The sequence below is a fragment of the Vidua chalybeata genome, chromosome 12 (genome assembly GCF_026979565.1).
Source record: "Vidua chalybeata isolate OUT-0048 chromosome 12, bVidCha1 merged haplotype, whole genome shotgun sequence".
In the NCBI taxonomy this organism is placed as follows: Eukaryota; Metazoa; Chordata; class Aves; order Passeriformes; family Viduidae; genus Vidua; species Vidua chalybeata.
The window spans coordinates 15361161-15387592 of NC_071541.1; the positions used below are offsets into that span (position 1 = coordinate 15361161).

General features: G+C 46.5%; 1 protein-coding gene across 2 annotated transcripts; it reads right to left on the minus strand.

The window, feature by feature from the left end:
- Nucleotides 1–451: 451 nt before the first annotated feature.
- NT5DC2 (5'-nucleotidase domain containing 2) lies at nt 452–26429 on the minus strand. Of its 2 annotated transcripts, XM_053953824.1 has the most exons (14): nt 26133–26428; nt 18798–18982; nt 17991–18065; nt 16117–16172; nt 14305–14398; nt 10590–10718; nt 7483–7543; nt 7124–7226; nt 6539–6640; nt 5262–5343; nt 2126–2212; nt 1568–1708; nt 1282–1346; nt 452–816 (listed from the first exon to the last, which is right to left on the minus strand). In XM_053953824.1, exons 1-14 carry the CDS (start codon nt 26374–26376, stop codon nt 555–557), a joined length of 1686 nt encoding a protein of 561 aa, XP_053809799.1. In that variant the 5' UTR covers nt 26377–26428; the 3' UTR covers nt 452–554. The 2 variants fall into 2 exon arrangements, with proteins under 2 accessions (XP_053809799.1, XP_053809801.1); XM_053953826.1 differs by lacking the exons at nt 14305–14398; nt 16117–16172 and having other exon boundaries at nt 26133–26429.
- Between the last annotated feature and the right edge of the window lie 3 nt (nt 26430–26432).

Consider the following 26432-nt stretch of genomic DNA (forward strand, 5'->3'; position numbering starts at 1 on the left):
GCTGCACAGACCAGTCTGGTGGGGAGCGGGATGGGGCTGAGGGCTGCTGGACAGGTACTGCTGCTGATGCTTTGTCATGTGATGCACTCACTGCTGGGCTTGAGTGGTTGCCCAGCTGGCAGCCCTGACCCTTCCTGTCCACCTGCAGAGTCACTCATGCTGCAGTCCCAGGCTATGGGGACAGCTATAGACCTGACACACCTAGTCACACCTCCCATGGCTTCTTGTCACCAAGCACTGGAGATGTGGAGCTCCGTACCTGAGCCACTAGTCTGGGCACAGAGCAGGGAGGGGCAGGGTCCCCCCACCAGCATTGGCCCCTCCATCTCACCTACTCCTAGAGAGGACTCCCTGCACAAGCACCCATCCTCTGTCTAGCCTGCAATGCACTTCAGGGAAAGGGATGGAGCCAGTGAAGGGAGGAAATAAACACACCACCTACACACATACGCAAGTGTCAAACGCCCTTTAGTGGTAGACAGAGGTGCTGCCGGCCGAGCGGCCGGCTCCGCTCCAGCCCCGGCCGTGCTGCTGCTGCCTGCAGTACCTGCCCTTCACCGGATGTGCACCATCTCCTCCAGGAAGGGGGTTTTCATGCAGCCCGTGCACAGCTGATCCATCCAGAGCGGAGCCTCGTGCTGCAGAGGGGTGCGCCGGGGGTAGAAGGTGAAATTCACGTCGTAGTTGAGCAGGCAGCTGATGGAAGCCATGTAGATATCAGAGAACCGCACCAGCCGGCGGGAGAAGTACGTGGGGTTGTGGAAGGTGCGGAAGATGCTTCCAAACTGCGGGTTGAACAGGTTCTTCGTCAGAGACCTGAGAAGACAGAGATGGTGTTCTGTAGCTAAAACTGTGGTCACAGATTCTTCCCACTCCCTTAGCCCTGGGCCACTCCCCTCCCTGGGCATTAGGGGATCACCCCAAGTACACCCTCCCGAGGCTGTGGTGCAAGTCCAGTCCCTGTGCAGTGAGACTGATGAATATTCAGTGCACTTTTACTCCACCCGTTATGGGCAGTGTCAGGAGCTGTGGGAGCTGCAGTAGCAGACAGCCCACCAACCCCTCCCAGCACTCCCCCTTTCCCACACTGCCTTCAAACCAGTCCAACCTCCCAGGCTGCAGGACTGCACTGCTGCATGGCCCCCACCCAGAGGCAAGTGACACCACCCAGAGGCAGGACCAGAGTCCAGCAGCTGCAGCAGCACTGTCCCCAAGGCAGGTTACAAAACAGGGCCTGGGAGCCCCTAAGAGACCTCACAAGTGAGGGGGGAAAAAGCTCACCTGATCTCCTGCCGTTCCTTCATCCACTCCAGCAAAACTTGCTTTGACTCTGCATCCTGATACATCTGCAAAGACAGCATCACATCCATCAGTCCTGCAGGCCATACCTCAGCTCCCTGCAATTTCCACTGTAACTCACAAACCCAGAGCCCACTGCACTAGGAGGAGGAGAAGATATTTTTGAGATGCAGGCAAGATGGTACATCCCCTGACCCCCATGCTAAACCCAAAATTCAGACTCAGAAGGCAGCATATACCCTGTCCTGCTCCGCCAGGAGCTGTTTACCTGCATTCTCTCCAGCAGCCCTGTCAAAGCCTGCTGCCAGGTCAGGGAGTGCATGTACTGCTCCGTGTTTATGATCCGGATCTCCGTCTCCAGTTCAGGAACGATGGCTCCAGTCCTCCAGCCGTGACGCAGCATGAGGTCCTGGAGGTCAGGGTGAAAAAACAACCAAGAATTCAACATAAAGACTGAAAGCCAAACACAGCCCTGGTTCCTAGAAGAGTGGGTTTGTTCCCATTTCGCATTCTCAGGGGACAGCCATCCATGGCCCATGCCAATAACAACCATCTCCTGGTCACTAGGATCAGTTGCATGGAGCACCTAAAAAGGTGGGATCAATACAAACTGCTCTCAAATTCACTTTACCCACAGAAAGTACTTCAGGAGCCTTTTCTCCAGTGCTTGCCTCTGTCTGACAGCAGTGGGGGAAGCCTGTGTGTCCTGTGGGGGGGGACACCCAGCACAGCCCTGAGCACTCAGAGCAGGCCCTGCCTTATCTCCAGCCACAGCAGCCATGTGGGATTGCTCCCACTTCACTGGAGAGCAGAGACATTCACTCACCGCAAGGTCACTGTACAGATGGTCACCAAAGTAGAGCACTTTGGATCCACGCCAGCCCGTCAGCCTCAGGAAATCAAAGAGGTTGCCCTGCAAGTGACAGGAGCACAGAGTGAAACATGGGTACAAGCCACCTTGCCACATGCAGGTGTGAGCACTCTCATGGGATGTCAACCTGCTCTCTGCCCCACCATCTACACCCAGAGGTTTCTATCCTTCCCTACCTCACTTCACTTTCTTCCCACGTGACAATCCCCATACATCCCTCAGCTTTTAAGGCTAGAGAAAAAGGCAAGAACTCTTCCAAAGAGTTTTTGCAAACAGGGAATTCAGGAGAAGTTCTGTGGTCTAAGGCACAGCAAGTCAAGAAGACAACACGTCTAAAAAGGCAACAAAAGGAGGCAGTTTAGAGGTTAAGAGGAATCTAAGTTAGAAAACCCTGAGGATGGGCAGACAGAACCCCAGAGGTTCTGGGTTTAGAAGTTGTTGGTCTCAGGTGATAATGATTTCACATCACAGGGGGCACCAGAGGGAAGGTGAGCACTGCCAGGCAAGGCTTTTGGAGTCAGGAGCTGTTCTACATCCCTGACCACCATCCCAACCCCAAAGGTTAACACCCACACGTCCACAGGAATTGTTTAACCAAGCCAAAGAGCCAGGAAGCCTGCACAGATTCACAGCTGAGTAAAACAAACCAAACCCCAAAGTGCCAGCTAAAGCACAGCACCAAGCAGCTTTCAAGGCTTTCCAAACATCCACACATGCACAGAAGACACTTCAGGGATTACCCTTCCATCTCCACACAAGTTTTCCACATGAGGCATGAAAACAAAACCCACTAGGAAAGGAAATGGCCCCATCAATGCCAGCAGACCAGCACAAGCAGTCAGTGCAAACCTGTGAGCCACTCAGCAGCAATCCCTCTGGCCAGACTCCAGAGGCAGGAGGGACCCAGCACCCCCAGCCATCAGCACCAGCCTGGCCAGAAAGCCCCCAGACACAAGGCAGCCCCCCAGCAGGCTGAATGCACAGCTAAGGCTGCCCTGGACCACGGTGCTGGGCCTTCTGTTCCTGGAGCTGAGCAGACTTCCCTTAACAGCACAGGAACAGGACTGGGCATCCTCTGCACTTCTTGGACACAACATTGCTGCTGCTCACATGAGGCCTGCCCAGGAAGCCACTGGCAGAGAAGGAAATGGAGCCTTGGAAGAAGAGTCCTCTTGCTGTGCTCCAATCACCTCAAACAGAAATGGACCTGACAGCCAGGAAATTTGTGCTTGGAGCTCCATGGAGCCACAGACCTGTTCTGAGACCTCCAGGTCCTGCCCTCCTTTCCCCCAATATCACAGATCTGGAGAGGGAAGGGAGTACAAACTTGGCACATACAGAAAACACCACATTTTGGAACAGAGGGACTAGAGGGCATCACTTCAACTTCCCAGTCCCTAGGGAAAAACACCAATCCCTGAGGTCCCATTCATGGGATACCCACAGGAAAAAACTACCATCCAGCCCTGCTTCAGGGGACAGGAACAGCTTAGAGGCCTCTGGCAACATCCCCAGCAAAGCAAGGCCCATGGCCAGTAACACTTGTCAGAAAGAAGCATATTGTGACACTCCAAGAAACCAAAAATCCTGGAGACAGGGTGGGCTACAACCAGGATACACACTCTGTCACATCCTAAGAACCACAGCTAGGCAACAACCTTAAGGCACTCAGATAAACATGACAGTGGGGAAGAACTGGAGAGGAGTTCTTCCAAAATCCTACCCAGCCCACCTTCTTCCCTCGTATTTTCCCTTTCTCATGCACCATTCACTTGGGTGAGCAACCTGTGGCCATAAGATGTAGGTGGGTCAAGGGCAGGATTTAATCCAGCAATGAACTCCAGGGGTGAGGTGTTCCTTTTCTCCTGAGGGAGCTGCTAAGCCACTGGGAATGAGCTCTACTTGCATGTTCCCAGCTCCAAGCTCTTGGCAGAGGATGGGACATCAGCCCAGCACTTTGGCAGACCCACCAGAGGTTTCCCAACAGCACTACTACTCAAGGACATGACCTACTCTGCTACAACGGGTCAGGTCCCAGCTAATTGACTGAAATCTCACTAACAGTTTCTTCCCATGGGATTGGACAGCTCAAATAACCAAGAACAAACCGTCCTAAAGCCAGAGGCAACTTGTCTCAGGGGACAGACCAGCTGTAAGGACAACACCCAGGGCAGCAAGTTCACCAGAGCTGCAGCTCATCTTTGGACATGCTGGTCCTTCCAGAAGGGGAGAGTCAGGAACCAGGCTTTGTACTCTTTGATGCTTTGTACCCTGTTTGACCACCCTTGTTTCTTTATTCTACACAAGTCCACCTTTTCCAGCCTTACGGAGAACAATTTGGAGTGGGGAGTGGAAGGTCTTTGCATGCACAACAGGTTTCAGAGAGCTGTGCCTTTTTAGCCTCAACTACTACACTTGGGAGCCCCCTCCAGGACAAGAGTTTCAGGACCAGGACAATCAGAAGAGCTGAGGGAAAAGTGCACAATTGGCCATGCTGGACAATGTCAGAGCAGAGCTCCCAGGGTGAAGGTTTCATTGTACATGGGGGTGGGGGACATTCACTGGTCCCTCCCACACATCCAGGGAATGCTTCCTTACCATCCCATCTCACACAAACAGGGCAGCAGCAGGGAAAACCCAGCCTGGCAGAGGTAACTCAGCACAAGTTCCCTTGGGCAGAAAAGCAAGTACCCCACAGCTTAAGTTACCCGGCCCTGCTCTGCCTTTTCCTACTTGTCTCTGTCCTTCCATCCCTAGTGCCAAGCCCATGCTGAAAGCATTCTGGGGGACAGGGTCCTACCAGGCCAGCGAGAGCTCATGGGGACAGAGGGCACCTCCCACTGCCCACAGCCAGCACAGCCCAGAGCATGTCTTCTTGCAAACACCCTCTACCTGCACAGACGCTCTTTTCAAGGACTTCCGTGTTCTACTTTCCAAACACCAACCATGAACAAGTGTCCTACAGCAGAACCCATCATTTCCCCTCACTCTGACCAAGCAGATTGTCCTGATTTTCCAGTGATTTCCAAAACTGCAGGCTTGTTTTAAGTCCCCACCATTTCAGACTCCTGCCTGCACCCATTCACTTTACCTCTTTATAGATCTTTCCCTTCTCCAGCTGGTTTATTTTGTCCCACTGCAGTGAGCCTTTATCATCCAGTTTTCGAAAAGGTCTGGGAAAAAACAAGGAGAGATGTTAACTTCTTTTGATTTTTGGTGATTGTTACCCAGCAACCAGAACATTTGAATCACAAAACTTGTTTACCTATGTAACAACTTAAAATAAAAGCTCTATATGAGTTCTAAGTGACCTTCTGTGCCTTCTGCACTATTTTCTCAGGAGAAGAGAAAGTATGAAAGGGAAATACCTTTCCAAAATGCTTCCATTGATTGTAACCATTTCACATCAAAATCCCTAACAATACTTCTTGCTTTCACATACAGAGAGGAAGAAAATAACCATAATGACTCCTTCTGAAATGCCAAGGCCAAGAAGGCTTTGCCATGAAATACTTTGTGTGCTCTTCCAACCTGGCTATGTCCCAGCCCAACAGAGACCATGGAATATCCTAATAGGATAAAGCAAGTCTGCAGAGAGAATGGAAAGCAATCCCCATGCTGAGTTCACCAGTGAACTGAGCTGTCTCCTGTTTTTCTTGAGGGCCTGCCATTATATTCTCCACTCCATGAGTGGATCTAAGGCACCAGGCAGCTGTAGGTTTTATTTCCAAGAGGGCCAGATCATCATAGCTCCAAGCTGTGCTTGTAAAGCACTTCACCTGCAGCCCATGAAAAAAACCTTCACCAGGCCAGCACAGCATATGCCAACAGTCTGGGTAGTGGGGGAGGAAAATACATACAAAGGAAAGAATAGACCAATCCCCTAACTAAGCAGACACAATACCCAAAGCAAAGAAGCCAAAGAGCAAAGTAAGGACAGCAGCCTGTCTATTGGCAGCTCCTAACTGACCACAAAACCCAGCTGCCACATAAAAAGGCTTCCAGAACTGCCAGCTCCCAAACATGTATCCAATACAAACAAGACCCCAAAAAACCTCAAAAAACAAACCACACAGATACTTGCTGTGGGCAAGAGGAAAAGGAAAGATTTTGTCACATTCTCAGGACAAGAAATGGTCATCTCTCATGCCAATTTTAGAAACACGTTTTCTGCTTGGCTCTACAGGTTCTACTTATTCCCAGACTGGTCAATTCTTGCCTCCTCAGAGAGTATCTGAGAGAACATTGGAAGGCTGAATAGCTCCTGGAGCTAGACTATGCTTAGCAAACCACTGCTTTCTGGCAGGCCAGAGGAGCAGTTCCCTGCAGGAGGGCCCAAGCCCAGGCAGGAGTGCCCTGCACACGTACTTCCGCCGGTCAGTGAAGAAGTTGGGCTTGTCCGCTTGCACAATGACCATGTCGAATAAGTCCCGCCAGTTCTTGCCAACCATGTGTTTCATTCCTTTGTCCCTAGGGGCAAAGGAACAGAAAAAATAATAGATCCAGTACTCTTTTTTCACCCAACACTGCACCTTTACAACAGTATGCCCTAAATTTACTCCTATTTCAGTAACAGAAGAAAACAGATTTGTGACCCCCCCCCAGGCTGCCTCATTGTATCAAGTATTGATGTTGTGCTTTGTTTCAAGCTGTCACACACTTTCTTCTGCACCGCTGGAAGCCCAGGGAAGTCTGTGATACAGCAAACACTGCTAGAGGCAATAGAAAGTGTCAGCTCTGTAATGTTGTGGCCAGCCACAGCCTTGTAATTTCTTCAAAAAGTGAGATCAATGCTGTGGGTGCAACATTCACCACAAACAGTTCCCAGAGAGTTCCATGACTACTGCCACAAAACCCTGTCCCATACAAATTCCAGGTGCTCAGAGGAGGGAGCACCCTGCACAGCTCTTGCTGTGCCATGGTGACCCACTGATGAGCAATAATGGTACTCACACAAAGCTAAAGGGACTGTTTGTGATGAGGAACAGTTTCTTCTTGTGGTTCACCAGGCGGTTTAGCACGGCATAGATTTCATCCCCATGCAGAATATACTGTTCTGTATCAGAATGAAACACACAACATCAATCAGAACACTTTGGCATAAGTCATGACCACATTTCTATAAACCAAGCCAAACCAAACCTAGCCCCTATACCACTAAAGATGCAAAAGGTCAGAGTTAGATCCACCTCAGGCAGACAATGAACCACCATGGTGACAAAGTAGCCTTCCTCATCCCCATCAGTCCTACCTAAAGAGAAAGACTGAGGAAGTGACAAGTAAATTTGGCACCAGAGCTCTATTTAACTCACCCATATCTTTTTCAATCCATTTGTACATCACTCCTTTCACATGAACATCTCTAATTGCATCCTAAAGAAAAGAGCAGGGGGGAAAATGTTTCAGTTTTACAACATGGCATTCCTGTTTCCCAGCATGCAAACCTACTGCCACCACTGAGGACCAAGGCAGTAATGATACATCCCCTCCTTGCTGAATGGACAAAAGCTCCATCACTGCAAAGCAGCAGAGCCTGCCCAGCAAGGCTCACCAAGTTGTCTAAAGAAGAACAGGGTGGCTGGCTCAGCTGATGCAGTATAAGAGGGAAAACCTCAAAACTTATCTGTGGAACCACAAGTTCCTTCCTGCTCTTGGAAACAAGCACATGTTACCCCACTGGTTCCAAGGCAATACTGTGCCACTCCAAAACAATTTACTGTCCCAGAATTGTACTGTCTCAGACACCAGGTGACTTTTCTTCCTCCTGTGCCTGTGGAAGCTCTGCCAAGTGTGACCCAAAGGACAGGAGTGTGGCCAGGGTGAACAGCAGCAGAGGAGAGCACCTGTGATCCCACAAGCCAAGGAGGGCCACAGCTCCTAGCCCTGGGTGACCAGTGTGCACAGGCAGAGCAGAAACTGCCACTAGGAGGGTGGCACAAAACACAGCTGGGAGGGAAGCAAGTTAAAACAGATGTTGTCAAGGGCATCCAAATATCCTCTATTTTCCAGGCCAGAAGCCAAGATACAGCACATTTTCAGACACACCCAACTGAGATTATGCACAAGTCTCCATCCAGCAAGATATGCCAGACCCACAAAACCATTTCCAAAGCAAAAATACAGTTTGCAGTGTTTACACACGCAAATGCTTGTTTGAACAGCACTGTTTTAATCCCTGACAATTTACACAGGTAAACAATTGTTGCCTTTCCTCAGGACCCTTAAATTCCTGTTACACTGTGTGTGCCCCTTCAGGAGCTGCCCTTTCAGACTGAGTCCCACACTCACCACTGACATCACTACAGTGACACTTGCCACACAGTCAACTGATCTTATGGCAGTGCTGAGGAAACCTCCTCATGACCCCCAAAAAAATTTCCTTCAGAGCTGGAGAGGACCACAATTTACATCTTAAAAGGGGATGATGAAGGTGGAGGCATAACCACTTCAAAATAGAGATTTAGGAGCTTCTTTCCACCATGTGGATTTGAAGGGCAAAAAGGCAGAGGTCACATCTCATTGCCTTATTGGAAGGAATCTGAACAGTGGGCAGGAGCTGTAGCAAGAAAACAGCTTTCTCTTAACCAGCACTGTCACTAAAAACAAGCTGAACTTTGGACTTGTGTCAAAACTACCTTTCCAGAGAATAAAAATTTCAGTATGCTCTTTCCCTAAACTCCTGCCCTCCAAAAAACAAAAGAAGAAGTAGGAAAAAAAAAAAGGAAAATTATAATGTTTCTGCAAGTAAAATCTTGGAGCCTTGGTAGGTGTCAAATAGAGCTCCAAAAATGCCTCCAAGGGAAAGCAGGGTAAACTGTACATTCTTAGTCTCAAATATGAAGTGACCAAACTGGTGTGACAGGATTACTTTAATTACATGCCAGCTTCAGCCTTTACCATACCCCAAAAGGGTCTGCCCTTTTGACTCAGTGCCTGTAGCACTTAACCTGCTCCCAAACACACAGGCTGCATCAGCAGTACCACCAAGAGTTACAGCAGGGTGTCAGGCTAAGCCAGTGCTGTCCTAACAGCTGGGCTGTGCAGGTCCTCTGCAGGCACAGAAGGATCTCTGTGCTCGTGTTCACAAAGCATTTATTTGCACTTGAACTTGGGTACTGCAAAGGGATAAGTTTTGCAAAAATGTTTGCTTATCCTCATTGTACAGGAAAAAAGCAAGAACTCTTCTGTTGACAGCGTGTGACGGTCCCTAGTTTCAATATAGATTTCAGGCATTGCCACAGATTTTCTGCCATAGGTCTCTTCTTTGCCTACTTCAGTTGTCCCTCAGGGATGACCAAATTCTCCACCAAAAGGACAAAGGCAGGATTGGCACTCCAGAGTCTGAGGGCTGGACCACACCAGTTGCCCTGCACTGGACATGTATCAGCTGTGGCAACCATCCCCCTGATCTCGAGATTTCCTTTAGGAACACATCCATTTGATCTCAAAAGAAGGTTCAGAAGATACAGCTGACTCCTGAGGCCTTTTGTCAAGAGTATCCCCTCTTCACATTTTCCCCACCTCAAGAGAAAAACCAACACCCAACACCCTTGAAACATGTTACGGTCCTGTGGGAAATGAGCTGGCGTGCTCCTATCAAGCACCAACAGAAGGCCAGGACACACAGCTGACAGGTGGATCCTTATCACAAGGCAGCAGCACAGACATGGAGCCCCATTCCCCCTTGGAGCCCCATTTCCCTCCCAGAACTGAACAGCCAGTGGGTGCACCTAAGATCCCCACAAGGTTCCCTTCTCCACATACACAAACACACATACACAAACCCTACTCCATGCAAAAAGGAGTGCAAGGAAAATTAGAGCAGCAATCTCAAGCACTTACTTCTTGTCTACAGCATTAACTGAGAAGTCAGACAGCCCCAACAATGCTGATAATCCCACACAGCCCTTTCAAGTGTCACTTAACACCTTGGAGTAAGTGACACATGAAAGCTACAGTCACCCAAAGGATCAGACTACTCTGCAGCTGCAAGGGGTACAGGATTCCCAGAGTAAACCAGGACAGGTGTTTTATAACAATCACTGTATAAACTGTTTAGTACACAGCTAGAGCAAGACTCTTTGAAAAATGAGATACTAAGGAAAACAATTTAAAAGTTTGCAGAACCAGAAAATATTTACACAAGCTTTGAGACATATTTCCCATGGAAGGACCTTCAGCCTAAGCAGCCTAGGCACTCCTACACAAGATACACCAAAAACACCATCTCTGTAGTACAGACAGAACCCAAACATGTTCTGAAAACACAGTTTTGAATATTCCCTGGTAATGCTTTGATCTAAAGGGACAACAGAGCTGTCATATCAGGCTGGTCACTGCAAACCCCTTGGGTTTGGATGCTGCAGAGCTCACTGCTCTGATGTGGTGTGAGCTGTGGGGCAGTTGACATTTCACTTACAGATATGTCTTTGTAGAGATGCACCTGGTCAAACTCAATGCCATGAGTGATGAAGTAATCAATGACTGAAGAGAGCAGTGTCATTTCAGGAAGAGAAAAAATGTCCATAAACTGCTTAAGTGATGGACCCTGGAAAGCAAAAAACAAAAGGGAGACATTAAACCAAAAATACTGGGGAAAAAAACAGTAAAGCCAACAAACTCATATCACCCAGCATCATCTGAAATATATTCCAGGCTAACAAAAAGAAAAACACTAGTGTGGTAAATCCCAGTCACTCAGCAAGCAGCCCTCTCTTCTCAACCAAAACACCAACCCTGAAGAAAGAGAGGTACCTCCTTCATATAAATCATTACACAAACCCAGCATCCTTAATACCACACAGTGAAGATGGAGGAAGCAGGGACTTGGTCCCAGATATTTTTATTTCAACCTCTGCTTCCCGGACTCTTGGCATTAATACAGATGCCAACAGACAATGCTCTGCTACAGCAGCAGACAAGGGCCTTCCTGAAGATGCCACATTGCTCATCTTAACCAGGCTGTGACACTGGACACAGGGCACCAAAGCTGCTCAGACCATATTCCAGTGAGATTTCACAAGGCAGTGTAAGAACCACTCCAACAAGCCATTGGTCAATGCCTGTCTGTCACTACAGAAAACCCAGAGGAAAAAGAACTCCAGCCCACCAGCAGTCAAATGGAAATGGACAATTACATCCTGACCAAGGAATAACTCCCCTTGCATTAGACAGAGCTGCAGCTCTCACACACATTTGCTATCGTTATTGCCTATCAATCACAAACCTATCAGCAGGCCAAGAGCCAACTTTGGCCCCAGAGAGGTTTTCCAGTAAAATAAACTTTGTTTATTCTGTAGGTACCACCTGCGCAGAGAACTGCAGTGAGTCTCCCTTGCAAGATGAAGCTGGGATCAATTTTTTCATTTTCCATTGATAAAGTTCCAGACCAGAATGGGGACAATCACTAAGGTCCTGTATAGGGAAAGTAATTTGGGAAGCACACAGACCTCCCCATGAACCTGGTCACCAGCAGTGCCCTGGCAATCCAGTTCCATCATGTCTGTGCATGAGCTTTGAGCAATCCAGGACTGATAGTCATGAAGTTGCAACACTGTAGGATAGCACTGGGCCACTTCAGAAAGCATTTATTAGAGCTGTGTGAGAGACAGAGATGAAAGCAGCATCCAGAAAACCACAGAAGGTGCAGATGGTGGAAGCTGATGGGGCCCCTGCTGCCTAATGACAAATGTGTGGCCCTGTCATGCCAGGATGTGCAACAAGAGAACATCTCCCACTTAGTCTGGCTGGGTAAGGGTGGCACGAGACCAGCCCTGTCTAAAGGCAATACCTGGGGCAATACAAATCGGGGTCAAAAGGGTAAAGCAATAACAAACAGCATTTTGCTTGAGGTGTATTACCAAAAAATGCTGCAATCAAAAGCTGTGTTGGTGTGCTGAGGGTTATACAATTCCCATCCACCCAGCACAGGACAGCTTCACCTACAGCAGAAGACAACACAAAGGGCCACATACCACACATGGTGGTGCTGCCTAGGATACTCACTGACTCCTTCCAACACTTCTGTCCATTTTGATGTCTGGTTGCTAAGGGAATATTTCTCCCATAGCAAAACCAAAAGTTTCTGTAAACAGCCTTCATCTTTTTTTCCTGTTCAGAGATTCTGGGAAAGAAGCAAGAGGGACAAAGACAGGCAGTTCCTACTGAAATAAGTAGGTATGGGATTTAGCAGAGTGCAGCAGAGTGATGACCTGTCCTACCTCTCAATACCTGAAGTACAGAGGAGACAGGTAAATGGTCAGTGTTAACAGCAAAGATTTACCTTGTCAACTCTGATTTCATTTTTGTGCCTTGTGTCATTTTTCTACAGGGCAAGTCCAATCTCTCCCAATTCCTTTTAATGGCCTTGACTTCCTTAGGCAGACATAGTGACAGGAGTTGTGGTAAAAATTGGGCTGTGCTTTCAGAATGTTACATGTGCTTTTTCTACAACACCCTTGAGATCTCCACCTTTATTACAGGCCATCACATGTAAAGCCACACCAGCTGCTGTGTTGAACCTTGGGAAAGATCTGTGCCCACCTACTGCAGGTGTTGGGATGCTGGCAGCTGTCCACACACTCCTGCTAACAGAGAACCAGGAAAACCCTTAAGGGAGAGTATTTACACACTTCAGTCATATCAGTCCCACTTCTCTTGTTGCCTGTTAGCAAACTTCCTGATGCTCATACAGCAACATCAGCATGCCAGACTGAGGAGAACAAACCAAAGATCCCTGCTAAAGGCTCACTCCTCACCAGTTCACTGCACCTGTTCACACCAGCAGTCATCTTAACTCTTCTTTCATCTTTCTCACTAATGTGGGAAAATATGCCCCACTCAGTGGCACAGGTGGAGCAGACATTGCTGAATGCAAATGCTATTAATTGTAAATACTTTTGTTCTCTTTGAGATCCACCTATTAATTCATGGAGTCTGTTACATTACTAGGAGAGGAGACTCACCTCTTCACAAAGACTAAGCTGATATCTCTACTTCTGTGCCAAATATTTCAATACCAACTACAGGAAAACAGAAAGCACCTGATACATAACAAAGCACAGAAAGGCACCTCAGCATAAGTACCTGGTCTTACAGAAAGCCACAACTTGAAGCAGGTTTCATGTTTACAATTATTTAAAAAGAAAGATGAAATCATCTCAAGTTTGGCAGGAGTGAGGAGAGTTGCACAGGAGGAGGCCAATCGAGGGCAGTTTACAGACAGATCAAATTCTAAACAAAAATGTCCTATATCAAAGCTGGAAACATCATTGAGCTATAAACAGAGTATATACTTATCCAGAAAGCAACCACTCAGATTAATCGTTCCCAAGAGAGAAAGAGAAAAATCAAGAAGTGACCTTGCTGGAGACTTCACAGAGCAGACCCACAGGGGTATAACCAGAGGACGTGTGCCCTTCTCCTTCCAGCTTCCCCTAAGGCACCAGAACCAAGACAAGAAACAAAGCAACTCTGGGAGAAGGGATGTGAACGGTCCCACTTGGTCACTGCACTACACGAGACACTCAAGGACAAAAAATCTCTCCTAACTTCCTCTAGGTTCAGGCAACCAAAGGATTTTTACAGCTCCTACAGACAGAAGGTCAGTATTTTACTACTCCCTACACACATGGACTACAACCCTATAAAAAATATCCCCTGAGCAGTTCTGAAGGAGTGTGGAATGAGATCCTTAACATGAAGGGAAAAAACCCTACCCAAAACCAAAGAGAGAAAGGCATTGCAAGCACCCTACTGCTGCTACACACAGAGACCTCCTCCCCAGCAGCTCACTGCAAACACGAGAACTGCAGGCTGCTGGGGTAGCTCGGGAGCTACATTTGGCCAAGGAACAAACTGGGAGCATCTCCCTATCAGTCTCCAAAGCCATTCAGCTCTAGGCCAATAGCCCTGGTATTTAAAAATGCTTTGCAGATGTCTTTCAGATGCTAAACTGCTAAATAACCTCTGGGGCATATTCCCACTAGAACAAAAACACACACTGCAGCTCACTGGGGACCAAGCCTTTCCAAGGGAGGCTGCAGTCATTTACATGTGCATACAATTCCCTCTGTTTTCCAAGCTGTTCAAAGAGCTGCTGCTGCTGCATTCCAGCAGCCAAGGGCTTACAATACCTTGCCATAGAAGTCACTCATCTGGTACAGGGGGATGTGCTGTGTACCACCGTAGAGTTCGATCACCTCTTCATCAGGCACGGGTTTGAGCCCTCTAGACACAAAACAATGCAGTTTGTCAATAATCACCAGTTTGTGCAGTGCTACAAACAGTAGAGAAAAACAGGACAGGGCAAACAGGCTCATTCCCAAAACTCAAAAATTCCTCCTGCTCAAAAGAGACAGGAAGAGAGCCCAACAGCTCTAAAGAGTCACATAAAATCTTTCCCAAGACATTCTTCAGATACCTTGTTTGCTCCTACAAGTTAATTGAGAGGCTTTATCCACATTCCAGCACAGTCCAGCCAGAGGCTTCTCTCTGTCTGCTGTCAATTTGCTGACAGGACTGCCCCACCAAATCAGCCCTGTGACCTGACTTGGGCAGCACTGGGTAGTTAACTTGGTTTGGAGATGTTGCTTCCATGAGATACATCATCTTTAATGAAAAGGTGTAGGAAAAAGGCTTTCTGAAAACAGGGTTTCTTTCTTAATCAGTTTTCCTAAACAGAACAAGATCTTTACTAAGACCATTCAACAGAGAAAGTTGTTTTTCTCAAAAACACCAAAAACAGGAGTATGGCTGATCTGTGTAGTTCATAACATCAGGTTATCTGACTGCTGCAGGTTTTGCCTCTTGCACAATTCTGATGACTCTTTGCTCAAGCAGTCGGCAACTTTCCCTTTCTCCTTTTCTACTCAGTTATGACACAGCATCTAAGAAGTTAAATGTGGCCTCAGTTGTGCTCAACAGCAAAGGAAAGTTTAAAAGGACACTCCAAAAAAGATAATTACAGAAGGACACTAGGGAAAAGAAAAACAAAAATGTGTTTTCACTAAAAATCTCTTTATGAAGCTGAAGTAAAATATGGAGCAGTACAAACCCCTGGTCCCCTCACCCCCACAAGCTGGCACTCAAAGAAGCCAATTCTCTCTAGTTATGAAACTCCCTTCTTAATATTCTTAGAGTGTTTACTGTAACTGAAGCTTAACAGCAAAAGGGCAGAGATCAAGGAAAAAAAAACACATTGGCTTCCACGCTCAGGAAATATAAGATAGGATTTACAGGAGATTTGCTATTGATACTTATAAATTACTACTTCTTACACACCAACCCCCAATCCTCTTTGGAGCAAAGTGTATTCTCAGTTTCCAGTCTCACAACTCTTGGGAGAAAAATTTGCTCTGCACTGTTTCAACCACTTATTCCAAAGCATACCCAGCTCTTTTTGGAGAACTAAAGGAAAAATAGGACAATCTGTGACTTAAAGTGAGCCCAGATTCTGATGCATTATTACTTTATTGGCATATCTCTGTTGCTTTAAGATGTAATTTGCACACCCAGATCACTCTCCAAGGCACAGCAGAGCACTGTTGGGACGCACTCCTGTCTGGAAAAGACAGGCCTATGTGTGAACCACATACAGAGGAGCCCTTTCCTATGGGCTCTGTTTGCTCTCAGGTGTTAACCCAGCCATGCTCTAGCTGCAGCTAAAACACCACGCAGTGTACGTGACCAGATGTGCTATTAACCATTACAAAAAGCTCCAGGTCTTCCCACCCACACCTGCCTTGAAATGCTTGAGAAAAAAATAACTCCCTGCAATTATATGCCAGGTAAGCATTTGAAGCAAGAGCAAACAGGATGAGCCAGACAAGACTGTGCTCTGCTCAGGAAAGAAGCAGAACAACATATGCCATGAACATATACTGAGATGTAGAAATCCACTTTTGCATATATAAGCATTTAGAAAATGATTTTCAGAACTGACAGACCTATATGCAGTCCCCAGCTGGACATAATGGAAAGCATCGATCTTCATGAGAAGACTCTGTGACAAGGGATAGATATTTACTATTAGAATTGGGTTATTGTTAAAATTTACACTGAAACCTTATTCAAGTTCAAAGTTCCACACAAATGACATTCAGAAAATAAAGTTCAGTATGAGTATCCCATGAGTATCTATGCACTTTAGACAGCACTTATTCTCCAACTACTTTTAGACACACTTACTCATACTGTGACTTTTTGTTGGCCTCTTTGGCAAAAGACCATCCTTCTATGAGCCAGTCTCTTACACCCCAGTTTGTAGACATGGATGCAGTTGAAAAACAGGGACAACAATATTTCTGTGTCTCAAGACAGTCTATTCTTATCTCCCTTCAAGAAAGCACACATTCCAAAGCAGTTTTGTGTGCACAGATCTATTTCTCCACACATTTACCTTAAGCAGAACTAAGTGGGCAAGTTTTAGTTCAGAGCACAGCAGCACCCAGTCATTTTCCTCACACAAGAGCTCTCCCCTCCCCAGCAGATATTGAAGGAAAGATGATCAGGAGCACACCTGAGCACACAGCTGGTAACAGAGCTTTCTTTGCATTTTTACTATCAGATTCCCCTAATCATGAGCCATCCTTCTCCATCCAACATTCTGAAGCTGTAACACAAGTCCTTGAGCATGGAAGGCAGCCTCACACTAAACCCACATCACTCTGCAGCTTGCACAAGGAACGCAGCATTGAACTTCTTCCATCAGGATACCATATCAGTGCATCTTGTTACACTGTGGGCAGACCTCCCAGTGATCTGTGAGGAGTGCAGGCAAATATGCTGGAAGTCATACTTAGACAGGAATAACCCAGATTTCTGTGCTTTTTACAAACTCTGATCCTGAAAAAAGAGAGTTCTCTACTTTCCATTCACTCAAAGGGTGCTTTGCTTGGCCAGGCCACTTGCCTGTGTTTCTCAGATATAGCAGCCAAAGATTTAAACAGAGAAAGAACCTTCAGTTTCCCACAGATCTACTTCTTGCTTTGTAAGGCCAGAGGCATGAGCGGTCTGCTGCCATATTGTCTCCACAATTAGGACAAAAGACAGAAAATCTCTATAGTTTTTTTCCTTCATTCTCTTTTTTCCCTCCTGCTGGAGGACAGCACACACATTCCAGCCTGCACTGCCTGCTTCTCTGAACTCACTCAAACTCAACATACCAAAAAGCTACTTCACTGAAACAACTTTCTCTGCTGTGCTCCCACCTCACTGCCTGGCTGCAGCAGCCAGCCTGACATCACTGGGCATCAGGCTTTCAGGGAATCTGGCCAAAGCACTGAAAAGGGTTAAATCTAATGCCTGCACTCTGCTTGCCTGGGTTCTTAAGAAGCATGCATCTCAAGTAGCTTGGATCTTATTCCAGGCAGTCCTATTATTCGGGGTAGGGGGTGGGGAAGGCTTCCTAAAGCATTCTTCTGACAAGTCATTTCTATTATTAGAGTGAGACATTATGCCTCTACTCCTGGCAAGTACTTGTAGATGCAGGATTGAGTTTTGTTGTTTAAATTTCCTGAAAGACAGAAATGATCACATAAACAAGCTCAGTTTTCTATTAATTAGCCGTGGAATGAATTGACTTTTAAATTGGCAAGGCTGTTTACCAGAGACCTTTGCTAGAATGTCCCATTCTGCTGGAGGCCAGGCTGGCACAATAGACATCTTTCCTTGGGGAAGAACCCAAGCAGTGAAAAGCCCAGCCAGACAGACTCACTGGTCATTTGGTGACAGATGTTATTGCAAGCAATGACAAAGTATTTCCACTAAAAACATAACAGTGGAAGACAAAGCCCAGGAGAGTGAACTTTGTACAGCTTACCTTTTGTACATCATAGTGAAGCCCGCGTATGGCAAAGCCTGGAATGTAGTCATACTTCCCAAGCCCTTCTGGATACTGGGAAGACAAACAGAGACATCATTAGAGCATAAGCACCAGATAATCAACAAAATCACTTCACCTGTTGAGCTCGTTTAGTCCTGCCTAATTTTGCCCCTTCAGCAAAGAAAGTGGATGAATGGAGTAAGACAAAGGAATCAGGATACCCAAAACTAGTTTTTCTCATGTAAGGGACAGTAGTGAAAAAGCATAAGATTCACTGAGGCAGTGAGGACACTTCTTGTAATCTTTGCATATATTTGGCAAAGATTGGTACTGCAGAGCCCCTCTAAACAGAAAGGCACGATGAGAAAAATGAGAAAAAATGCATAAGCAGTTGCCCATTGCAAACAGGGCGTATGTTCTGGGACATGCTCTAGGGCATCATCCCCATCGACCACCACATTCCAACTCCTGCACAGCTTCAGTGTTGGCCTATGATTTATGTTTAGCCACCATGTGCACCTCCTACCAGCAATCCTGTAGGCATTATTTCCATAGTTGAGTACAGCTGACCAGGGCTTTTTTACACTAAGGCTCCCACTCCACATTTATAAAACCTCAGGAATGTATATCATGTTAGATAATCTCAAAGGAAATTATTTCTGCAATCAAATGTTGTGAAATATTAAGTTTATCTCAATAAATCAAGTAATTGACATGTGTGCACAATGCCTGCACAAACATGTCTGGGGTGTTGCAAAGACAGCAGCAAGTTTAATTGAGCGGAAACTCTTAGCACCTCATTACCTTGAATTGTTCTATTAGGATGTCTCTGGCAGTGTTGAAAATCATGGAGTGTAGTAAATTAGAATACTGTGCTAATGTGTAATCGTAGTCAAAGCCATAGATCTCCACATCTCCCAGGCTGATCTCATTGTTAGCATAGATGGCGGCAGGGTTGAGGAGATTGCAGACTCCTGGTGGAAGGAGATCTAAAAGAAGGGAAAGGGGAGAGGTTAGAGAAACAGAGCATCACTGAAGTTTAGACTTTTTGTTCTGACAGCAGCTGGAAATGCCACACAGCAGCAGCAAAGAGAACAGAGCTGCTGTGGAAGACTGCTGCTGTTCACTCACTCAAATAATTGTCCCCGTGAAAAAACACACAGTGAAACCTCTCGCTGCACCTGGAGATAAAGCTCTCTAACCATCTGCACAGTCAGACCGACCTTTTGGGTCAGGAAGCTGCAAAACAATGCCCCCTGGTCTCTGGCCTACATGAAGCAAAGCAGACCCGAGGTTTTGAAGTGTCAAATTTCTATCTCAGAGCAGCTGCAGTTTCTGCAGGCTTCAATGTGAAAGGCAGCTGTAATAAATCACCCGAAAAACACACGCCCCTCACTTAGAACTCGCACAAGCAAACAGGCTCTTGGAAAAGTCTAGATTACTCCAAATCAGAAATTTTGAGGTTTGTCCTTTGGCATTTTTTGTTTCTCACAGAGGCAACCAGACTTCACAGAGAAATCCTCCAAGTACCATTAGGACTTTTAAAAGTTTTGTATTAATTGTCAGGAAAAACAAACAAACAAAAAAAAAAAAAACCTAAAAAACCAAAAACCACCTACATGTAAAAAATACCCCACACTAAGTTATGCTCCTGGAGCATGCAATGCTGATAGCAACAAGTGATCTGCTTTCCTCTGATAAACAGCTGTGGACACAGCTCAGTCCTTGTATGTGGTTTGTCACTGCAAAGCAGGGTTACTGTTCAGGATGCTTTAACACTTTGCTCCCCAGACCACTGAGAAAATGGGGTTAAGTGACAAAGCAGCTAAACTACCTGTATATAAATCCCTCCCAAGAGCCAGTTCAGAGAGGAGAGCTTTCCCTCCACTGCAATGGGAGAGGAAGGAACAGATCTTCCCACAGGCTTCCCGCTCCATGAGAACTGTCCCTTGCAATAAAGAGCAATAAAAATAGTTTCTTGTAGTAGGTTGCCTGGTGACAACCACACTGGGGGACAGAGGGGAAGGAGATATTTCCTCCCTCCTCAAAAATGGGTAATTTTCTATTTGAATGATAGAAGAAGAGCAGGCATTTTCCAGATCCTACTCAGCATCAGTGGGTAGGATTTTTTCTTTTCCTACCTTAACTTTTGGCATTTAGCAAGGACCCCTGTCCTGGTTCTTTACTGCTTCCTTACTATAAAAACAAGCTCCATCTGTGTCTAGGACAAAAAATACATTATTAGAAAGAGATACCAGCCCTTCCCAATAAGGCTTTGTCTGGAATTATAACAGAATTTAGGCAAAAGGCTGAAGTTCTTTTGTGAGCTCTAATTCAGAGAGGTCACCAAAGAAATAGATTCAAATATTTCTAAATGTTTCTTTCACAGGGGGAAAAAAAAATCACTGTTACAAAACATACCCATCCTTCTCTCCTAACTGACTTCCATTTGGCCTTCAAATACAATTCATGAGATCATGTGGCAAGGAATCACTAGAAACTAAAGCAGTGTATTAAGGCAGGAGAGCTGACTTACTGACTGCACACCAGGAACAAAAGCTCTCTGTCAGGGCTCTGCTGGCAGCAACGTTCATGGAAGAGGCTTAGGAGAGAGGATGCAATCCAAGTACTTTCCACTGAGATTTTAAAGTATGGGAAATGTAAATAGGATTCAGATGATCACAACTTTCATCCTTTCATCATAAATGCTCTTTGCACCATAAATAAACAGATTCCACTTCCTGTCCTCACCCTCAGTCAACTTGTGGAAAGACCTTTTTCTAAGCTTACACTGGGATTTGCTGGGTGTTATTTTTCTTCCTCACAAGGAAAATGATGACACAACCTTAATCACATCTCAGGGGAAATGTGCAGGGCTTTCCTCTTCTATTAAAGCACTTTTTTCTTTTTATGACAAATGCACCCAACTTGCTGCTACAGTGTCCCTACAGAGAGGTCAAGCTCTTCCAGTATTCCCCTTTTGCTAATATATTCAGGACAACACATTTTGATAGCCCGAGAGCATCACAAAATACCATTGCCTGAACCCCACCTCTCTTTTCACAGAAGAAAAGAGAATCTTCTAGATTCAACCACACATGCCAGCCACACAACTTTTGCAAAAATATCAGGAAAAATGAAGGGAGCAGTAGGATTTGTAACAAGGAGAGAGCAGTCTGAGCTTCACCAAGCAAGTTATATCTGTGATCAGAAGCATAAGCAGTTACTGTGCCACAGCATGATTTATGAAGTACATTTAGACCCAGTGAGTGAAGCAATGCTTCTCTCTGCCAGCCTCAAAGGTACAGAGCCTCTCTGCTGTCCTCTGACAGCCTCTTGCCCAGGTCATTTTTCCCCACCCACATTTTGTCATTCACTTACGCAGCATATTCTCTCTTACCTCCTAAGAGGGCTGAAAAAGGATGCACACACCAGCCAAAATGATTTATATCCACTGGCTCACACACAATGTGTTCCCTATGTTCACTTCCCCAAGCACCACTCATCTCCTTGTTGTGTTTCCTATTCCACATCATTCACAACTTGCAGCTTGTTCTGTCCACCCCATCATCCTACATCTTGAATTTACAGTAATTTCAAAGCCACTGTTCTTCTGGAAAGGAGGAAATCCCTGAGGTTCAGTCTAGAGATTCATGATACACGTTTGTCTCAGTGTAAATGTCTTTTTGCAGCACTCTCCTCAACAGAGCTGCAGGTCTCAATCTCCTCAAACTCATGCAGTCTCCATGCAGGTTCCAACTACAGCATGAAAAAGACACAACCTGGGAGCACACGCAAAATCAGTTTCAATACAAGAGTCCAAACATGCCTCAGGGTTACTGAGCCAGGTTTCAAGAAGCCTGGTTTAATTGTGTTTGTTTGGGGATTTGGTTTGCTTTTTTGTGGTGCTTTGTATGTTTTTCAAAGATATCCTCCTGGGTGGTTACCAGCCCTTAGTGCTTAATCAAGTCCTGGGCTGCAGGCTTGGGCGCTGCTGCTCTGCTGACGCTCTGCACGTAATCTGCCAGGGATCTTTGTCTCAGATTTCCTGGCAATTGTCAAATAAAAACAAACAGACACCCACCAGGAGCTCATGAAGATGCCATTTTTCAAGAACGATAGCTTTTGCTTTTCCTCTTCCAAGACACCATAACAAATTGCTGGACAGATATAAATTAAACAACCACACAAAACAAAATTAAGACCAGTTTTGGTTATTAAAAAAGAATAATAACCCCAACTACTCTTACTGTCTGGGTCCTAACTAGACGGGCAGACAATATTAATTAGTCACTGCCTACTCAGCACTTCACCCAGGAAGTCTGATGTGAGGAAGAAGCAGCATGAGCACATGGCAGGCCGGTGCAGGAAAGGTTGCTCTTGCACTGGATGCAGCCCCAGGAATCTGCCTGCTTGCACAATTTGCTCCTGTTTGCAGCTCCGACAGATTTTAGGGAAGTGCCTGCATGTCCTCGGCACATGATGAAATTCAGCAGCAAAGGCAGACCACAAGCAAGTGTGTTTGATCTCGTGCATCTCTTACACCTGGGTGTAAATGCAAAGTAAACACACAACACCTCCTTCGTTTTCCCACTGTGAGAATCTGGACAGCTGCTTAAATCAGAGTGTCTCCATGAGAGAACAGGCGTCTCTTCCCTGGCAATAATCCACATTGTTAGAAAGCAATAACCCTCAATCCCCAACAGGAGAGCAGAGATGGAAACAAAAGCAGGTAATTAACTGTGAGCAGACACTGGAGACACCATCTGGCCCCTTCTGATGTGAAAAACGCTCTGGGCAGGAGGTGCCAAGCACGTCTCCTGCTTTTCTGAGCTCGCGGGGTGCCAATAGCATCCTGCAGGAAATGCTCCTGCTCTCTCAGCCTCAGAGCCAGCATGTTAGGGAAGAATAATACACAAAAAAGGCAACTCACCCGCATGTCTCACACCCTTTGTACTCCCAGAAGTTCAACCCAGCAGACATCTGCACTAATTTCTTCATAAGACAAGCAGGGAAAAGAAGGGTACAGAGAAGCAGATGGCCATCATCCTCCAAATTCTTCATGAATCAAAAAGTTTCCCTTGTTCACACTAAGTTGCTTTCTAAAGATAAACTGCCAGCTTTCCTCCCTTCCAAGTTCCCCTTTATCCCCTTGAACTGTTGTTTTGTGCCATTTCCTGCAAAGCACTCCCACCAGCCAAAGGAGATCCTTCTACCAATAGGGTAGGAAGGGAAAAATATTGTCTAAAGACTATTTCATTTCAGAGGAACCATGTTAAAAGACCTTGGATTTATGCTATTATGCCTAAATATTTTGGAATTTCCTGCCAATGAAATCTACATTAACTAAAAGCAATATTAAAAATATAGTTTCATTCCAAAATTACATTTTTAAAATATACAAAGGCACTAGAGAAATGCTACAAGAGTTCTTCACAAGAAAAAATGGGTTATATCCAAGAAAGCAAAACTGAGAAGTTCACATAACTGGTCAGTCTTCCAGTTCTGGCTGTCCTCACATTTAACCATTCTCAAACTTGTCATGCAGAGGCAAGAAGTTTGCAGATATTGTAAAGTTCCCTAGGAAAGCTGAGTTAGCATAGCCACTGTTTACAGATTTGGAACACCTAGGAAAAAACAAACACTTGCTTATAGCCAAAGCATCACTGGCTTGGCTGCCCCCATGTTTCCTAGAGCGCAAGACTTCAAAGCTTTTACTGAGAGAGCTTATCAGCCTTCCTTGACATTTATCAGATCAAAAAACAGCAAGTCTTGCTCAACTCCATCCCTATGACTAATGTGAATGTACTCTTCCTTTTGGAAGAAGAAAAAAAAAAAAAAAAAGCACAGTAAGTGCCTCAAATTTTTAGCCTCAAATTTTTACAGGTAATGAAATTTGGTCATAGGAGTCAGTGTTGCAATAGGCAGGGGGGATAATGAAGAGAATGGTTTCTCTTGAGTAAACAGTGAGGGGAAGTTTTAGAGGCACTCTGCATGTAGCTACGTTGTGCTGTCATTTATATCACCCCACTCCAGCCTGGCACAAGCACAGATGTGGTTATACAGAGTTGAGAATTTGTGCCTCTCCTCCAGCCCCAAACCTGCACCACCACTGAGCTTTACTGCACAGAAACTCGTCCTGCACATCCTGCCCTGTCCAACTCAGTCAGCATTTATGGTGCAGAAATGCAACAGTGCTCCATGGATTTGGTGCTAAGCAAGGGCTGGTCTGAAAACACACAGTGAATTCTCCTGGCTGAGACCTCTCTCCAAACCAGTGGCAATAACTGACAGCACAGGACAAGGGACTGCACAAAGGTGTTGCTTCAGAGAGGGAAGGAGAAGGAGGCACCACAGGAGGCTGCCCAAACAACGCTGGGCAATACTGAGAAGCCAAGCACAGACATTCACCTTCACACCAGAGTTAGAAACCAAGCACAAAGGAACAGACTGATGCCACATTCTACACAACTGTTCAGTCATCAAAGCAACAATTAAAACCAACTTGGACCAACTCTGTCTCTTCCTGACAGAGATTTGAATAACAGCACAGTCTTGAAATTTTAGTTTGGGGAGATACTCTTTGAAAAAAACAAGGGCCTAATTCAACATATCTGATGGCTACCTGGAGGTTTGTGAAGAGTCTGGTCTGTAACACTTGGGCTACTTCACCTCACGTCATTTGGCATTTACTCCTCGTGATTACTGCTCCATCTCAATTAAAAACTGTATCTCTTGCATCACAACAGAGTTATGTGAACACAAATTCACAATCTCACGTAGCAAACCAAGCATTCTGCCAAGAGACCGTGACACAGCCTATTAGCACACATTGCATTTATGGTTTCAATCCCATTATGGAAAAGAAAATAATGCCTTTGAGGATAGCAAGGTTCAAGCAGCAATACAAGCATTGCAAATTGGAATTTCTTTCAAGCAGTGGGGCTAAAACCACAACTCAGTCTTGGAGGGTATTACCAAAGCCCCAGTCCTCTGTCAGCATCCTGTACTGCCTTCAACACTGCTGGGAAAGGAGCTCCCATCCTGGAATGCAGCAGGCTGAGCACCTAATGGCTCAGCAGCCAACTCCTTTACGTTTGTGCATCATGAAGGACTCGAGATTTGATGCCAAATCCAGTGGACTGGAAGCTGGGAGAGGAAGGAATAAAAGACCATGCCGATCTCAGAACAGGGAGAAAGTTCTTCCAGATGCCTAGGGCTGACTGCTGTCCTTATCCAAGCCCTTAAGTAAACAAAAGGTAACAGAGAATTCTGTAAGAGCAGGCACAAACTCACTTCCTAGCTCTCTACAGTGCTTACCTTCAGTATTCCAAGAATCAAGAAACCAACAGGAAAAAGTTCCCTGCCCTCATGTCATTAAAGCTATTTTTAGGAGAGTTTAGGAGAGTGGAGGTCTGCTGCTGCCAAAAAGACCACAATCCTGTCTTACACACAGAGACACTTGGTGAGCAGTCAGAGTTTTCTTGTCTCTTGGCAGGATTTCAAAGTACCCGACAGAGCCAGGTAACTTTTTGGTCAGAGAAGCAAAAACGCACTCATGAGCAAAAGGTGTGACACATGTGGAACACAAACCGAGCTCAGGACCAGGACCCATCCCAGGAGCTGCAGCATCAGCGCTCTCCAGGCTCCTTGTGCCAGTGGCGACTTGGACTCGTCACCCCCTCACTCAGCACCGCCACCTATTTGTCCTAATCTAAGCGCGATCCCGTGTGCCAGCCAACGGCAAACTGGAGAAAAAGGCAACAAGCCCTTCATTTAGACCATTTGCCCTGACAATGCCCACGATGGAAGGAGGCTAGTTATGAAAAGTTCCACATATCCTGCATGTCCTGCAACGCTGAGTCCAGACGGGGAATGTGCACAGAAGGAAGCCCAGGATGGGGAGAGGAAGATCAAGACCAGATTTCAGTGAAATAAAACCATCCAGAGAGCCGCGGGCGACGGAAGATGTGGATGGCATCGCCGGGGAGAAAGGCTCCTAACCCGGCATCTGCACAGCACGGGCACATCCCCAGGGCTGCGGGGCGGGGAAAGGCACCGAGATGCAAAGAGGAGAAAGGAGAGGGGAAAAAAAAGAGCGGAAAGGCCGGCCCGGGCAGGACGTGGCAGCCCCCTTACCGTAGACCAGCTTCTTCATCTCGTGGTACCTGGCCCACAGGTAGGTCTTGGTGTCGGCGCCCTCAGCCGGGACGGGCTGGCCGCCGACTCTGCCGGGGACCCCCGGGTGCTGCTCCCGGGGCTGCCCGTGTCCACCGTCCCCGGTGGCTTTGTGCCGGCAGCTCTGGCAGGACACAGCCACGGCGAGGAGCCGGGGGGCCGCGCCGCCGCCCCTCCGTAGCGCCGCCGAGCCCAGCGCCGCCATGGCCCCGCCGGACGCCGCAGCCTCGGGGCGCCGCGCACAGCCGGGGCCGCTCCGCT